This window comes from Eubalaena glacialis, chromosome 9, assembly GCF_028564815.1.
Source record: "Eubalaena glacialis isolate mEubGla1 chromosome 9, mEubGla1.1.hap2.+ XY, whole genome shotgun sequence".
Classification (NCBI taxonomy): Eukaryota; Metazoa; Chordata; class Mammalia; order Artiodactyla; family Balaenidae; genus Eubalaena; species Eubalaena glacialis.
This window is the reverse complement of record NC_083724.1, coordinates 26,204,123-26,221,075: the sequence shown is the minus strand read 5'-3', so window position 1 is coordinate 26,221,075 and position 16,953 is coordinate 26,204,123. Positions and strand designations below refer to the sequence as shown.

General features: G+C 41.9%; 1 protein-coding gene across 1 annotated transcript in view; it reads left to right on the top strand.

Annotated features, from left to right (window-relative positions):
* Positions 1-267: 267 nt before the first annotated feature.
* The window catches only part of LOC133097291 (signal peptidase complex catalytic subunit SEC11A-like), a 92,291-nt gene continuing 75,605 nt past the window's right edge, over positions 268-16,953 (top strand). The window contains exons 1-2 of the mRNA XM_061199185.1: positions 268-417; positions 571-787. Of these exons, the coding sequence (XP_061055168.1) occupies positions 268-417; positions 571-787 (367 nt within the window). The remainder of the gene's footprint in view (positions 418-570; positions 788-16,953) is intronic.

Here is a 16,953-nt window from a genome sequence, read left to right as displayed (position 1 = left end):
GAAAACTTTTTAAAGGCTCAATTCTTTCATTTGTAAATAATTAGAGAAAATATAAAGTATTGCAACTTTGGTTGTGATTCACTCACATACTACTCTCTCCGTTTTGTCAATAAGAAAAACGAGGCGCAGAGAAATGAGCGTATTCATTCATCAAGATCTCAGTGGAGGGGGTCCCGTCTAGTGTGAGCCTGGCCCGTGTGCCAGCCGTTCCTCCCGCGGGTCACATCTCGCCCTCTCTTCTGTCCGTGTCCCCTCGCCGGCCCCGCCATGGTATCTCTCGATATTTTGGACGATGTGCAGCGGATGAACAAGCGGCAGCTCTATTATCAAGTCCTAAATTTTGGAAAGATTGTCTCCTCGGCACTAATGCTCTGGAAGGGGTTAACGGTTAGAACTGGAAGTGAAAGTCCAGCTGTGGTGGTGTTCAGCGGCAGCATGGAACGTGCATTCCATAGAGGAGATTTTCTCTTTCTAGCAAATCGAGTTGAAGATCATCCCGTAGGAGTGGAAGAAATTGTTGTTTTTAGGATACAAGGAAGAGAGGTTCCTATAGTTCACTGAATCTTGAAGATTCATGAAAAGCAAAATGGACGTATGAAGTTTCTGACCAAAGGAGATAACAGTGTGGTTGATGACCGAGGCCTGTATAAACAAGGACACCATTGGCTAGAGAAGAACGATGTTGTCAGGAGAGCGAGGGGATTTGTTCGTTACGTTGGGATTGTGAAGATCCTCATGAATGACGATCCTAAATTTAAGTGTGCAGTACTCTTTTTGCTGGTCCATTGTGAGTAAGAAGTCTGCCTTGCTGTTCCTGGAAGATGCTGTACTTTTTGTTCCTGAATGTTTGGAGTAGATATCGATCTGTGGTTGGTGGAATGGAGAACACATGTTGGCGCTTCTTGGTAGCACTGGTTTGCATTAAGTTTATGTTTCCATGCCAGAGTACGTGTGGGCGGGTGTATGTGCACCACAGCGTGCACTCGAGGGGACTTTCAATCACAGAATTCCATATGTTGTCATTGTCACACTTTCGCATTTTTGTACATCAGTGAATTTTTTCTATTAAAAGGTTGAGCCAAAAAAAAAAAAAAGATCTCAGTGGAGTGTCTATAAAGTCATAGGGTTTTCAAGGTTTAAGAGAACTAACTCGAGTAAAGTATTGATACTTAGGAGCAAGACGGCACATGTTAGGCATCAGTAATATAGCCACTAGCATCAGCCTCATTATTATTGTTTTTACTACATTCCAGGCTCTGTACTGAGGTGCTGGGAATAAGATGATGGTGGAGAAACAGACATAGTCTCCACCCTAATGTAGCTCACACTCTAGTGGGTGAGACAGAAAATCACCAAAGGATGTATAATTGCAAACTGTGGTGAGTGCAGGGAGCCATGAGAACATATAACAGGAGGAACTGATTTAGTGGTGGGAGGAGGGGGGAGGAGGAATGAGGAGGGTTCCTGAGTGCAATGATAATGAACCGGGATCTGAAGAATGAGTTAAGCGGGTGAATGAGGATGTGAAAAGTACTCCCCTGGGAAGGACCAAAGTATATGGAGGCTCCTGGGAGGAAGGGAGCATGGAGTGCTTGAAAGACAGAAACACCAGCGTGCCTGGAGCCAGAAAGCAAGGCAGAAAGTGAGTCAGGATGAGTCTGCAGAGGCCTAGACCATGATAGGCGATTTAGTTTTATCCTAAGATAAATGGAAGCTGTTGAAGGGTTGTTTTTTTTTTTTTTTTTTTTGAAGGGTTTTTAAGTCAAAGATTGATGTGCTATGACTTAGGCTGTTGTGGAGAAAATGGATTGGGAGAGGATGAATGGAAAGGGGGTGATCAGTTAAGAGTTCTTGCAATAGTTCAGGTCTAAAGTGATAGCAGTGAAGATGGAAATAGGAATACAAATTCGAAGATACTTAGAAGGCAGAACCAGTAAGAATGGATTATATGTGGAGGGTGAGTGAGAGGGAGGAGTCATGGACGACCCCTGGGAGTCTGGCTTAGGGAACTGCATGAACAGTGGTAACATGACTGAGGCCACTAGTTAGTAAACAGCAGAGCCAGGCCTATAATCTAAGGCTTAGATCAATGTCCTATAACATCGTAGCTGGTTCCCAGTGGCTGGGCTTCATTTACTTCTGCCCAAGTTCCTGTTGAAACATTGTACTCTTGGATATGAACCTCTTAGAAAAGGTCTTCCAAAGTTGGAAGCATCTAACAACCTCGGATTGGATTTAGGGAAAGTGAATTAAAATTCCTGTAGCATGGGCAGGACACTCAATATTGCTAAGCTGACATCCTCATTCTGTTAAATACAGATAGTTAAAATACCCACTTCAAAAGGTAGTTCTGAGGTAGGGGTTAGAAGAGGTAGCGTCAGTCTCCAATGGGTACATCTGAACTTGGATCCTGGGCACCACGTTCCACCTTGCTCCTCAAGTCACAGTTGTGTCTTTTTCTTTGTAGGTTGTTCCTGTGACATGTGGGCCAAGAGGAACTTTGGGCTGGGTGTCTTTTAGTTCTGGTGTCCCAGGTGAAGTCAGCTGCATTTTCCTGCATGTTAGAGGCTCAGGAAATCTGTCCCTCACCATCACCAGGTGGGCCACCAGAGTGTTCTCTGTGCTTGAGGTCTGAAATCAAAATGGTAAGTTAAGAGCCTAAGGCAGATGGGTCTCAAAGTTTATAGTGCATAAAAGTCACCTTCACCTGTGATGGCTTTTTAAAATATAGATTCCTGGGTCCCACCACCCTAGATATTCTAATTCAGAAAGCCAGGATGAAGCTGAGGAATCTGTATTTTCATAAGCTCCCAAGGGTGAATCTAAGCCTGGAAAGTTGTCCATTTGGCTGTGACTCTTTGAGGGAAGAAACTCTGTCAGGTTCACTAACCCAGGGCCCAGTAGGGTACTAAATAAACATTTGAGTTCAATTGAATAAACACTGAATTTTGTCAAATTGCATTACTGTGTTGTGGCCCTATTTTCCTTCCCATCGATCCCAAGTCAATTGCTGAGGAATTTGCTAAGATTTCAGGAACGATAAATTTTAGAGAGAGGAGTGAGGTTCAGGAAAATGTGTGTATATGTATATGTGTGTGTATGTATATGTGTGTGATGATATGAGGAGTTACAGCAATCCGCAAGTTACTACCAACCAGGTTAAAAGGATTTGGGATTCTCATTTTTTTTTTTTTAATTAATTAATTAATTAATTAATTTATTTATTTTTGGCTGTGTTGGGTCTTCATTTCTGTGCGAGGGCTTTCTCTAGTTGTGGCAAGCGGGGGCCACTCTTCATCGCGGTGTGCGGGCCTCTCACTATCGCGGCCTCTCTTGTTGCGGAGCACAGGCTCCAGACGCGCAGGCTCGGTAGTTGTGGCTCACGGGCCCAGGTGCTCTGTGGCATGTGGGATCTTCCCAGACCAGGGCTCGAACCCGTGTCCCCTACATTGGCAGGCAGATTCTCAACCACCGCGCCACCAGGGAAGCCCGGGATTCTCATTTTTAAGGACCTGCTGCTGATGGGACTCCATTTCATTCATCCAATATTTTTGTGAAGCTATGTAATTAAAAGTAAATTAAGTCAGCCCCAGGTGGAACAAGGCACGTTATCTCACCCCAAGGCATCCTCCCTGGAGCCAGGTGGCTAAATTCCAGGGGGCCCCTATGCCCTGAAGGCAGCTGCTTGAGGGCTGTCCGGCTTCTTCTTGACCACATAGGGTTTCATTCCCTTCCCTATGCCATCTCTTCCACAGCAGCCCATCCATACATCCCCCCCGCCCCCTGCCCTGTCAGTATTGAAATCTTTTATTGCTTGTGAGAGTGAAATATTCCAAGACCTGGAGCAGAACATCCCTCCAAGCTTGCTCTTACTACCCCCACACACGTGGCCCCTGACCAGCTTTCCTATATAAACTCATGTCCTGATACATATTTGAAAAGCAAAACTTAAATCATACACTTGGTAGACATATGATTTTAAAATACCATGAACAAGAGGATGTACTTATAGGGAACTCAGGGTGATGAGCAAAAAGGCCTTTGAAAGGACAATGAAAACAACTCTAAGTAACTTATCTTTTTCCTTTATCCCAAACAAGCTACCACTAATGTTGATTCTCATCACTTACTCCTTTATTCCCACACTGTTCCACTTCTTTCTTCCAGACTGGTCCATGCTTTCTGAAGGAACCTGATTTTGCCTGTGACCTTTGATTGATCACGGGGTCAGTGTTGGATTATAGAAGGCCACCAGATGGATTGGAAGAAATTGAGAGCAGAAAGAACCAAGTTTGAATCCTGGATCCCATACATGAGTGACTATGGACGAAATCTTCCACTTTAATAAATACTTGTGTTATGCTCCATGCTTTCCAGATGTGGAATGAACATTAGGGCAGAGAGAAGAGTTTAGAACTGAGTCTGTGACTCAGAGGGGGCTGGAGGCCTGTCTTTTTATTAGAGGAGACGCTATGAGCAGGAGGTAGGCTTGCTGGCTTAAAGGAGTTGTTTGCTAAGGTTTATTTTAGCATCAGAATTCCTGCTCTCCCTTTAAAAAAATCTGTGTTTAAATAAATGTGTTTGTTAGTTTTTCTCAGCTGTATTCTGAAACTTTAGAACATACCCCATTGTACATCTGAAAACTCTTTCTAGAGACATTTGTCGGGTGGGCAACTCACACACTCACACACTCACACATATGTGGAAAGCCATTGCATGCAGTTTACAGAGCAAGTGAGGGAGTCCTAGCCTGAACTGAAGGTGCACCAATGGTAACAATCTTTCCTAATATGATGTTTCCCCTTGCATATGAGAGAGACTTGGTTCCCCAAACTGAAAGTCACTCAGCAGAAGTCTCCTGTTTTTCTAAATTGTGGTCAGTCTCTGGATGAATATAAAGCAGTTCTGAGATGCCATAGAGAGAAGTAAGAACAAGTACATTTCCACTGGCAACTTTTCTTGGAAATACAGTCCACTTCTATCTCCTCCCCACCCTCAAATTTCCCTGTCTGAATCCAGCCCATGCTCAGAAAACGCCCTCTCCTCTGTAATGTACTTTAGAACATGAGTGCTTTAGGAAAGGAATGACCAATCTCCCAAAGGTCCAGAGGTTCTATTTGCCAGAGAGGTTGGATTGAAGAACATTCTGGGCTCCACCCAACCCCACATGAGTAAGAAATGCAGTCTCATATAGGACAAAGGGAAGGCATCTTATCATACAGGATTTTACTGACTAGGAGTAAACTAACGATTTAACACAGAGAGGGTGACCTGAGAAAAGAAACTACTACTCTATCAACCTGTAAACCCTATTTCTAACATTCCAGCACCAGCTATACTATCCAAACATCCAGATTCCTAAGAGCACTTGTTCGGCCTATAACATGAGTCATTTATTGAGAACTACTCTTGCCTTATGCTATGTTAGGCACAAAGAAAACTGAGAAAATATATATTAATACCTTAGAATTGTTTCAAGGTCTGGGACATAGTAACCATTTAAAAGTGGTATTGTTGTTGTTGTTATTGTTGTCGTTAGTACTGTTCCTGGGCAAGTTTTCTGCCATGTACCAGTAGTGTTTGACATTATTGATTATTGTCTTTTTAGACCTTGCTTGTATTAGGTTCTCCTCCTACTTCTTGATCCATGACTTCTTTCATTTGTTTTTATAATAGATGTATATCTTTATCTATCTATCTATCTATCTATCTGACATCTCCCATATATTATTCCATTCTTTTCTCTCTGATTTTACTATGATGTAGGCTGGATTATAGCAGAAGCTTCTTTAATCTCTCTCCCTCTAGTCCGTGAGTTCATTGAGGGCAGGGGCCAAGGATTGTATCTTTCATATACCAAGTCTGATAGGAATTCCATAAATATTTTTTGAGTGCACATATGACCAATGAATTGATAAATGACTGAATAAACTAGCATGCTAGCCTTTCCACCACTAGTCTTTCTGTTTCTGGCTAGTCAGGCCCACTGCAAGCATACCGTCTCCTGAAAATTCCATCTTTATCTTGTAACTCCCTTGCTCAAAAATATAAGTGGCTCTCCATTATCCTTTAAGCCAGATTTCAAGCCATCCCCACCCTGTTATCTTGCTCTATCTGATGTCCTGTCCAATGCCCTCTCCTACTCTTGTGTGCATAACTCCAAGTGCCTGGCAGGTTGGACTCCTCTCAGGCACTGAATTTCTGTATACTCATTCTTTCCAGATCCTTGCTCATGACTTGGCCACCTTTCTCTTTGAATATCCAAACCTGACCCATCATTTAATGCCCACATCCTAGACCTTAGCAACAATACAGCCCATATACACAGAGCCCCTACTCAGAACTTCCCATACCCACATGGTTTCTGCTTGGCTCCTTGCCGAATGCTACCCTGTATTACTATCTGACGATCAATTTATAAGGTCCTGAGAGTAGGAGCCATGCCTTATGCTTCTTTGGATCTGGACCATTTTTAGGGAATCTTGTCAAAGTGAACTAAGTGCAACATGAATTTTACAGAAGAGAATTCTCTGAAGTATAAAGCTGAGCTTGGTCCTTCTTGTTTCCATCTAACCACTAAGTTTACTACTTTAGATATAGAGTGGATCAAAGTCAGTTCTTTGGGTCCCCAGTGTATATTGTATAACATGTACGTCCTAATAATGGTGACAAAATGGTAGCTAACATATGTGAGTACCATGTGCATATTTCAGTACTTAATACTCTCTGTGCAAGGCCCTGTGCCCAGTATCTTAATATTTTAATTTAATCATCAAATTCCAATGAAGTAAGTTCTATTATCCTACTTTACAGATGAGGAAACAAATCAAAGCTTCAAATATCATCAAGCCCTGACTCAGTTTCAGGCCCAGCACTAGATTCTGGGGATATAGGTATCAATCAAGCACAGTCTCTACTCTCAAAGAGTTTAGAGACTAGGAGAAAAGAGGAAAATGAATAATTATGATTCAGTTTAATAAGTGCAGTATCTGAACTAGTATTAGCCTTTTCTCTATCAGATGAAGGTGGTGACCAACCCTCTCCAATGTCCAAACAATTCCTTAAATTTCTTAATATCAGCATTTAACTTCTGCAGTCTTCCTCCTAATAACTTAAACTCCCAGTTTAGTCATGAGAAGACATCAGTAAATTCCAAAAGAAGGATATTCTAGAATATACTTGAGCAGTACTCCTCTAAATTATCAAGGTCATCAAAAACAAGGAAAGCCTGTGGGATTGTCATAGTCAAGCGGAACTAAGGAGACATAACGACTAAAGGTGATGCGGTATCTCGGTTGGGGTCCTGGGGCAGAAAAAGGATATTATATAAAACCTAAGGAAATTTGAATAAAACATGGACTTCAGTTAATAATTATGTGCCAATATTAGTTTATTAGTTGTAACAAATATACCATACTAATAAAAGATGTTAATAATGGAAACTGACTATGGGGTATAAGGGAACTCTCTGTACTATCGTCTCATTTTTTTTTTTTGTAAATCTAAAACTGTTCTAAAATATAAAGTCTACTAAAAAATAATAATGTTAACCCTTAAAATAAAGGTTGTGAGTGATTGTCAGGATAATGAGTCTAGGAAGGCAAGGAATCTGAGCAAAGGAGTCCATTTATGGTGGGAGGTAAAGAGGGGAAGATGGTGAGTTTGGTTTTGGAGCTATTGCCTTGGAGAGTCTGGCGGGAAGCCCAGGTGCCCAAAAGGCAGCTGAAGAGCTTGATTTGGAGTCTAGGGGAGTGGAAGAGGAAGACCTGGGTTGAAGACGCACACTTGGGAGTCATCATGCACACAGGTGAGAGTTGAAGCATTTGATATTCTAAACACCATTCTGGAGATCAGTAGCCAGCGAGTCTGTTATTACTGTGTGATGGATGGGCCAGGGAAGGCGGGGGGAGAGCCAGTTTGATTATAACTACAGAGCAGCTGCAGCTTTCATCCTAGGGGGGAGCCAAAGCAGCCTTGTGGGCACAGATGCTATGTTTTCCTTATTCTGGAAGGCAATTTCCCGAGATAAACTCTGGATATGATAATTATATTGGTGAGTAAGTTGATCTAGCCTCAACTGCATAGACAGGGATCCCACGACAAAATGCTTCCACGTTATTCGATACATTGGCTTTTCTTTAAAAAAAAAAAAAGGAAAATTTTAATTCTTTCTTCCATTGCAGGTTCAGGGTAATTATCTTAGTTGAAACTATTTTGATAACCATCTTTCTTGAGGACACAGCACCTCAGTAGTTTTAAAACCTAAGTTAATTAGCTATCTGATGTTAACAAAAGCTTCCATTTAAAAAAAAAAAAAAAATTCCTCAAGAGCTGCACCTCCCAGACTCTTGCTACAGCAGAAGAGTCTATGCTAAGTACAGTTTTTCTCATCAAACTGGCACTTTAGTGTAGTTAATCATAGTTGTCTGAAGCCTCTGGGATGGAGAAGGTACACCCCCCCAACGCTTACCCCCAAGGATGAAAGACTCGTCACCATGGTAAAATCCGTGTTTTTCACATGACAATCCTAGCGAGCTGGGTCTTACATACACTAAGATATTAACTTTGCTTATTGTCTAGTTTGTAGGAAAAGGACATTTCTTGGAAATTTAAGGGGGGATAGTCTTAGTTAACGCTAAGATAAGTATCCCAATGAGCATGAAAAGATGAGTAGAATTATCTTGATGGGGGCAAAATGACAAGGCTCCTAGAAATGTTCCTAGCAATAAATTCCCAGAAATGTAAACTCTCCTGACTATAAGGAAATGAAGTTTAGAAAAGACTGCTATATCCTTTATAATCTTTCTACCCCACCCCAAACACGCAAGCGTGTTTAAGGGGACACGTACACACATGCGCACACACACTTGACTTCTAAGCAGAGCAATGCAAGGGCAATTTCATCAGCTTTCTTTAGGTCAGAGAAAGAAAAAGTTGGTAGCTGGAAACGCTGCAGCTTTGGCACTTGGCAAAAGGCAAAGGGTGGGATCTGTGGCCACAGGCAGCCTGTGTCTGAGCTCCTGCTCTGTCTCTCACGGGCTCTGTAATCCCAAGCATGTTGTCTAGCTCCTCTGAGTCTCAGGTTCCTTCTTTAAGAAATGGGGATAGAGATGCTCATCTCAATTCAATGAATACACATCCAATGTCTTCCAAGTGGCAGGTACTGTTCTGGGGATACAGTCATGAACAAGAAAACACAATTGCCCCACTCAGAGACAAGTGCATTTCTGGGAGGTTGCTGTGAGTATTCAGGGATTCAGGATACTCGGCCTGCTTGTGGCTTGGAGCCTGTTCACTGAGTACACAATATTACTGTGCTTTTCTCCCACCCCGAGATGAGAAGTTGAACTTGAGTAAAAGGACAGTCGAACTAAGGGAATTTAGCAGCACCAGGCCTAGGACTGAAGGGTGTTAGTTTATGGAGCTTCAAAATACTTTAATAGTAAATACATTGAAAATCCAATGCGCTTTGGAGTCATAAAGAGCTGGCCCTGAAATCTCTGCTTTGTCCTTCACTACCTATATGATATTGTGCAAAGAGATTCTATCGTCTCTTTGAGGCTAAATTTCCTCATTTGTAAACTGGAGCTATTGTTAGCGATACCTACCTAAGGTTGATGTTACAGGTGATAAAGGAAATATTATATGTGAGAAGGGCTGGTTTTATGGCAAAGTGATATCCCCATGTTAGTTATTATTGATTATGTTCATTGTTATTAATGATTAAACTCCATCTATGACAACAGCCCCCATGTGGTGCCTTTGGGGCTGACGTATTGCAGCAGCAACGTTAACACATTTCATAGGCTCCAGGATGACATCCAATTACTGGAAAGATTTGTAAATAAGTCCCAACCTCGTTAGGAGCAGATCCAAGGGCTGTGACTTTCTTCCAAATAACAGCAGCAGAGACCACGGCACAGAGAGAAGGCCTGGGTACAGCCTTTCCCAAGTTCTCAAGAGCAACCTGTGGCTCCTACCTGGTCTCTTCCCCAGTTGACTTGATCCCTCTCCACATCAGGGATTGGGTGGAGAGCATTTAAGCACCACAATTGTACATCAATCTTAGAAACACCCCTCACCGGCAGTCAACCAGAATTCTAATCCGAGGCCAATTTCTTTTACTTCTTACGACCCAAGATGAGTTCCAGGCTCACCTGAGGAACCACCACTGAAGCACTTGGGGAACCTTCATAATGTCCACAAAGTAGCATTTTAATCCTGATAGTCCTGGATGCCTGAGTCAGTGTGAAGAATCGGTTTCACCATGTCTTGTAAGAGGCCATGTAAAGCTCATGCAAATAGGCTCTTGGAGAGTATCTCAGATGTTCCAGAGTTTTAAAGGTAGGCTTGCAGGAATTCCTCTGTGTTAGGACAATATGAAAGGACTCACTAGGGCTTAGTTATGCCAACTACCTTAGTTTCATGAATTCATCATACAGTTTCATACCCCAGTACCTTTGCACATGTTTTACTCTGCTTGTGGGAACAATTCCTCTTCTGCTTGCCTGTACATTCCCTATTCATCCTTTAAAACCTAGCTCAAGCATCCTTCTGTGAAGACGTTCCTGATTCCCACTCTCTCTCCACTTCACCAACAGGCCTGGCTTCAAGTCCCAGGACCAGGCCCATTTAGTGAGTTCTCAGGAAGCGATTATTGTTTTCTCAAATTCTTGGAGTTGACCTGGTTTCTTCTCCAGTCTCTGACAATTAGACCAAGTGCAATGCGAGAGGCTGGAAATCAACTATGCAGTTGTGAAACCTTTGATTGGAAGCAAGATTCTAGGTTGCTCAAATGTGAGTTATGTAACCTACACATTGTGCAATGGGCAGGAGGACCTCACTGTGAGCACAGATTTGGAGGTTATTTCTGTTATAATAGCACCTCTGCCTAATTTCTACTGAGGCATCACACCTCCCAGCCCCAGCACAGCTCCTGGTCCAAAGCAGGAACTTAACACAGATTTGCTATTTCTGGGGGACAAGAAAAGAAGCTCAAAGGGGAGAGGATCCTGGGAGTCCTTCCCTCATCTTCTCTAAAAGACTTAGTGACCTACTTGCGGAAACCCACGTTGGCTGCCCTGGAAGCCATTTCCCCATTCTAAGACAGTAATTAGGACAGAGGCTGCAATCTCATTACTGATGATGAGGTTGACTCTATGTAGCACTATGTGTTTGGATGAAAAATGCCATCACAGTTCAAAGTAGTCATTATTATCTTATTATGTTACTAATCAAAAAAAAATTTTTTGTGTGTGCTTTTTTATGGTATGAAAATCACTATTTTAATATTCTTAGAAAACAATTCCTGTTCCATATTCATTCCTTCTACTTTTTCTATTTGGATAGCCTTCTGCCAAAGATTTCTACCAGAAGAAAGAGCTGAACCAAGCACAACTAAATCTAAGACGGCTACACAGCAGTCAGGCTAAAGGAGATTAGGGCTATGGTCACCCCAAGATGTGGAGCCATCGGGGGGCCGTGGTTGTCAATCCATCTCAACCCTGCTCAACACTTCCTTCCCCTGGAGGACTCCCCTTGCTCCTCAACCAGAGGTGGCCTTTCTTCCTCCACACCTTGTTTCTCTGAAGACACTTACCATAGCTGTTTGTGTGTCCTAACACTCTTAGTAAATTAAGAACTCCTTAAATTTGAAGACTGCGACCACATGGTTTGGTGGAAAGAAGATACACTCTGGAGACAGACAACCTTGGGTTGATTATTTGGTTGCTGTTGATTAGCTGTGTGACATTAGATAAGTCACTCAAAGTTTCTGAATTGGCTTTATCATCTCTGAAACAGGGATAACACCACCTACTTTGCAAGTTAGTTGTGTTGATGCAGTAAGATCACGTAAACACAGGGTTTGGCAGTACAAGTGAGTGCTGTGGGATTAGACAGCCTCTCCCACTATCCAGCTCATCAGCTCTGTCAAGCTACCTAACCCGTGAAGCCTCAGTTTTCTCTTCTGTAATATAGGGCCAACAGGACCCTCCTCATAAGGTTTTGAGAGGATTAAATGAGCTAATACATATGAAAAAACTTTCCAGCTAACTTGACACAAAGAGAATGCTCAATAAATGTTGGCTATTATCAGTGCTTCACCCAGTGTCATTTCTCTCCCTTCCTCCTTGCTCTTCTGACGCATCCTACACGGTGCCTGGCAGAGAGGCAGGAGATACTGCTGAAGTGAAATGATGTTAGGATGCACAGTTCATCACATAAGCTTGGGTGTTCATTTCCCCTGTTCCAATATTTTACAGTCTCAAGGATTTTTCCTTGAAGTTAATTTCCACATTTAGAAGGAAGACCTCAGCTAAAATGTCCAGATATAGTTAGTTTAGAGGGGAAGGGAAATAAGTGTTATAAGAAAAAGAGAGACAGAGAGAGAGAGAGATTGGAGGAGAGGAGCGACTAAAATGGGAAGGGACAGAGAACATTCTGGAAGACAATTGCTAGGTTAACCTAGCACAGGTCACTATACTCCTCCTACACTCATGTGTCTTGGATTTTGGAGATATGCTCATTGTCGCTAGAGTGGGGATGGCTGGAGGATGGTTGGAGGTTGGCACATTTATTACCTAAACCAGGAAAGTTTAGCATCCAGGAATCTGTGACCAGGACAGACCCAGCCCCATAAGCATTTCTCATAAGAAGTGCAGTGAGGTCCCTGTTAGCCCCGCAAGCTGGTGGCCCCAATGGCCCAGAGCGTGCTTCCCCAGAAACCGAGTGTGTCATTCTTAGTCAGGGTTGTTCCCTCTCAGAGTCCTCTGGAGTCACGGCCAGGCCCCTCCACACCTGGTCTAGCAGCAGAGACCAATCCAGGGCAGCTGCTGGGCCGTGGGCCATGCTGTCCTTGGCCAGCTCCCTCTGCTTCCAGTGAGTCAAGCCTAGCATGCAGCCTGCAGAGTGGTTAGAGCCCTGGGTCTCTGCTACAATTAGAGCATGTGATTATAAATTCCAAGATGATTCTATTTGGGACAATTCTCTTTTCACCAAATCCCAAACAATTCTTAAAAACCACCCAGAGATCCACACCTGCAGCAACATTTCCTTTGTCTCAGAACCATCTCTGGGGGTGCCAGGGGCCAGGAAGAGAGTACCATCTTCCTTTTGTTCTTTGATTCCTGGATGTGAATAGAAACCTACGCTAATCTGGGAAGGGCTCCGAGGTCTAGGACATGGGGTGTTTACACAGGAGGTTTCACCATATCCAAACTTTCTATCAAAAAGTTAGGTAATGGCATGGACATATATACACTACCAAACGTAAAATAGATAGCTAGTGGGAAGCAGCCGCATAGCACAGGGAGATCAGCTCGGTGCTTTGTGACCACCTAGAGGGGTGGGATAGGGAGGGTGGGAGGAGGGAGGTGCAAGAGGGAAGAGATATGGGTACATATATATATGTATAACTGATTCACTGTGTTATAAAGCAGAAACTGACACACCATTGTAAAGCAATTATACTGTAATAAAGATGTTAAAAGAAAAAAAAAGTTAGGTAACGGCTTTGGCCCAACCATTGGACCCGATAACATTTCCTTAAGGATCCTGCAGGAGACCCCATCTCCTTATCCACACAAGAATGCTCCAGATTCTGGAAATCATGCTTTAGGGTAAAAAGCGGTTTAACTTTTCTAAAACTTGTAAGTACATTAGGTCATGTTTCACTTCCTTCTTTGACTTGTAACTCTCCCTAGAAAATATGGGGGCTTGGCATCCTCCCCCTCCCCAGGATGTTTAGGAAATTGTATATTTGTGGTTTCCTTATGTTAAGGAAAATTTCCTAATTTCCTTTCTTCCCTCCATCCCATCCTGGGGTTGGGCTTTGCTTGGCACACTTTTACTGAACAGAAGAAGGTCCTCATCCTATGGTCTTGCCTCCCACGTTTCTTGACTATTCTCTTCTCTACAACAAAAGCTCACAAGGAATATTCTTTTTATGCTCATGCTTCCACATAGCAGTCCCATGCTGGAAACAAACACTTCCGAATGTTTCCCCCCCTCCCTTTTTCTTCAACTATAACTTAAAAAAAAAATGAGATGTAATATACCTGCAATAAAGCTCACCAATCTCAGATGTACAGTCCAGTGATTTTTTGCATATATATATATATATATATATATATATATATATATATATATATATATATATATATATATATATACCTGTGTAACAACCACTCTGATCAAGACATAGACCATTTCCAGCTCCTGGGAGCCTCCTGTGTGCCACTTGCCTGTCAATATTTCCCCACCAAAAGCCATCACTATTCTGACCTTAATTTTACCTGTTCTTGAACTTCATATAAATGAAATTGTACAGCATGTACACTTTTGTGTCTGGTTTCCAATGCTTTTCTACTGGGAATTCACCTTCTTTTTTGACACGTGAGGGGCGTTGAACAAATATTCACTGAAATAAATGTATAGAAGATCCAAGTATGAATCTGATTTTTAAAAGAACTTGTATTATAAGGAAAAGAGTTTCAGGGCCAGATAAGATCTTCTCTAATAAGGAAAGTAAGGGCATTAGCAAAACCATTGCTCACAGGTAGTATTACAAAAGAAGAATATGAAAGATATTCTTCACATACTTCCTCCTCCTCAGCCCCCATAACGGTAAATTCTTTCTGCTGTTAGGTTCACATTGGATTATTATTTTTGGATTATTATTTTCGAGGAGGAGCCTGACCCCAGGGAAGGGGCACAGCTCTGAGTCAGAGCCTGGGTTGGCACCACTATGAGGATGGCACAGTGGAGAGAGTCGGGGGACCTGGTCCAGATGCTTACTGGTTGTGCGTGCTTGGAGAATCACTCAGCATTTCAGCCGCAGTTTGCTACCATAAAAAAACCTATTGAGTGGATTAAAGAAAATGATGGCTATAAATGTGCACTGAAAGCTACAAAGCACTAAGCAGATTAGTTCCATAAACTAGTTGTGATGGTTCATTTTATGTGTTGATCTGGCTGGGTCATGGTGTCCTGATACTGGGTCAAATGTTATTCTGGATGTTTCTGTAAAGGTGTTTTTTTAGATGATGTTAACATTTAAATTGCTGGACTTTGAGTAAAGCAGATTGCCCCCCATAATATAGGTGGTCTTCATCCAGTCAGTTGAAGGCCTTAGTTGAACAAAGACTGAACCCACCCTGAGCAAGAATGAAGCCTGCCAGCAGATGGCCTTTGAATTTGAACTACAAATCTTCCCTAGGTTTCCAACCTGATGGCTTGCTCTGCAGATCTCAGACTTAATAAGACTCCATTATCACATGAGCCAATTCCTTAAAATAAATATCTCTCTCTCTCTCCCTCCCTCCCTCTTTCTGTATGTATGTGTATATTTGTGCATATATATATATATATCTCCTGTTGGTTCTGTTTCTCTGGAGAACCCAGACTAATGTGCCATTTTTCATGTACTTTATTGATACTAATGATTTCTTATTTATTTTGCTGCTTCTTTCATTCCAGATGCTATCTAGTTTATTGTTTCTTTTCTGTATCACTGAAGAATATATTTAAATCACATTTTCTTTGTTTTGCTTGTTGTTAAATCTATTTCAAGTAATAATTTTTCTCATCCATGAGAGAGGAAGGTGGAAGTCACTTTTTTGCAGACACACTACACGTTGCACTCTGAGCTGGGTTGTTAGTGACATTTAGAGACATTACTTCTTACCACCCCATTAATTTCAGCATGCTATGCTTATTGGTCATGTATCTAGACCTACTGGCTCACTGCTAGGCACACTCCACCCTCTGTGACACCAAAGTCATGCTAAAATTTCCCTAGAAGTTTCAATGTAAACGCCAGTATTTGAATTGAGTACACCCAGCTTTGTCTGACACCTAGAATCCTTCTTCCTTCCCACCATAGTGAACTGATCAAATCAACACGTGAAACTTTCTGACATCTCTTTGGCCCTTCCCTAACACAAAGTTTCAATCCAGAATTATTTCTTCTAGACCCCTCCTTAGCTTTTCTTGAGGGCCTCCCAGGCAAAGAGTACACCCAGTCCTGGCTTACTTTCTATAGGACCTGAGGAAAGGGAACTAATAGGATTTGGGGGAGAAATTTTATCTTCTTCTTCCTTCCTAGTGAGGGCCCCACCCCAAATAATGGCCAGTTGTGTGTCTTTGATGACCACAAAGCGGGTCAGGGTGCTGTCAGACAAAAGGAAGTGGGGCCATTGTGGTCTGTGTCTTTTGTCATTAAAAATCCTTCTCTTGTTCTTGGATTGCTTCACCGATACATGCATAATTTCAGATTTTAAAAATTCCCATGTGATCAGATATCTTTAGCTTTATTACTTTCATCTGACTTTGTTGAATCATGACTATATGCGAATATGATGGGTAGAATTTCAGTTTATATCACTGAGTTCATCTCAGGTCTCTAAGAGCTCTCTTCTTCCTCCTCTTCTTCCTACCTCCTATCCCTTTCTTCTTCTAAAAAAAAGTTATGGGGGGGGGGAACTATTTCCCAGATTTTAAATATAGTTTTTCCTGATATGTATCAGTTCTGTATAAGCATTTCCTCTTTTATTAGTAGGAGACGTTCTTCAGGTCTTTGATCGCACACTGGTTTTATATCAATAGATTTTGAGACATGCTCATTAAGCCATTCAGTCATGTATTAATAGCCGAAAACGGCATCATTTGTTGCTTGGTCTTAGATGGTAACTTATTCTCTCCATGCCTCACCTTCTTCATCTGTAAAGAAGGGACAATAATATTCATCTTTCAATGGGTTTGTGGTGAGGATTACAAATAATGATTATTTTTCATTTACAATAAATGATTATTTATATTATTATCAGCTTTGAAGACTACAGATCCATTACATATATGCTTTTGTCTACATCAAATGTTTTATTTAAGAGAAAATAAATAATGTTTATGAGGTGCTTGATGTGGCGCTGGATATAACAGGTACTCAATAAATGG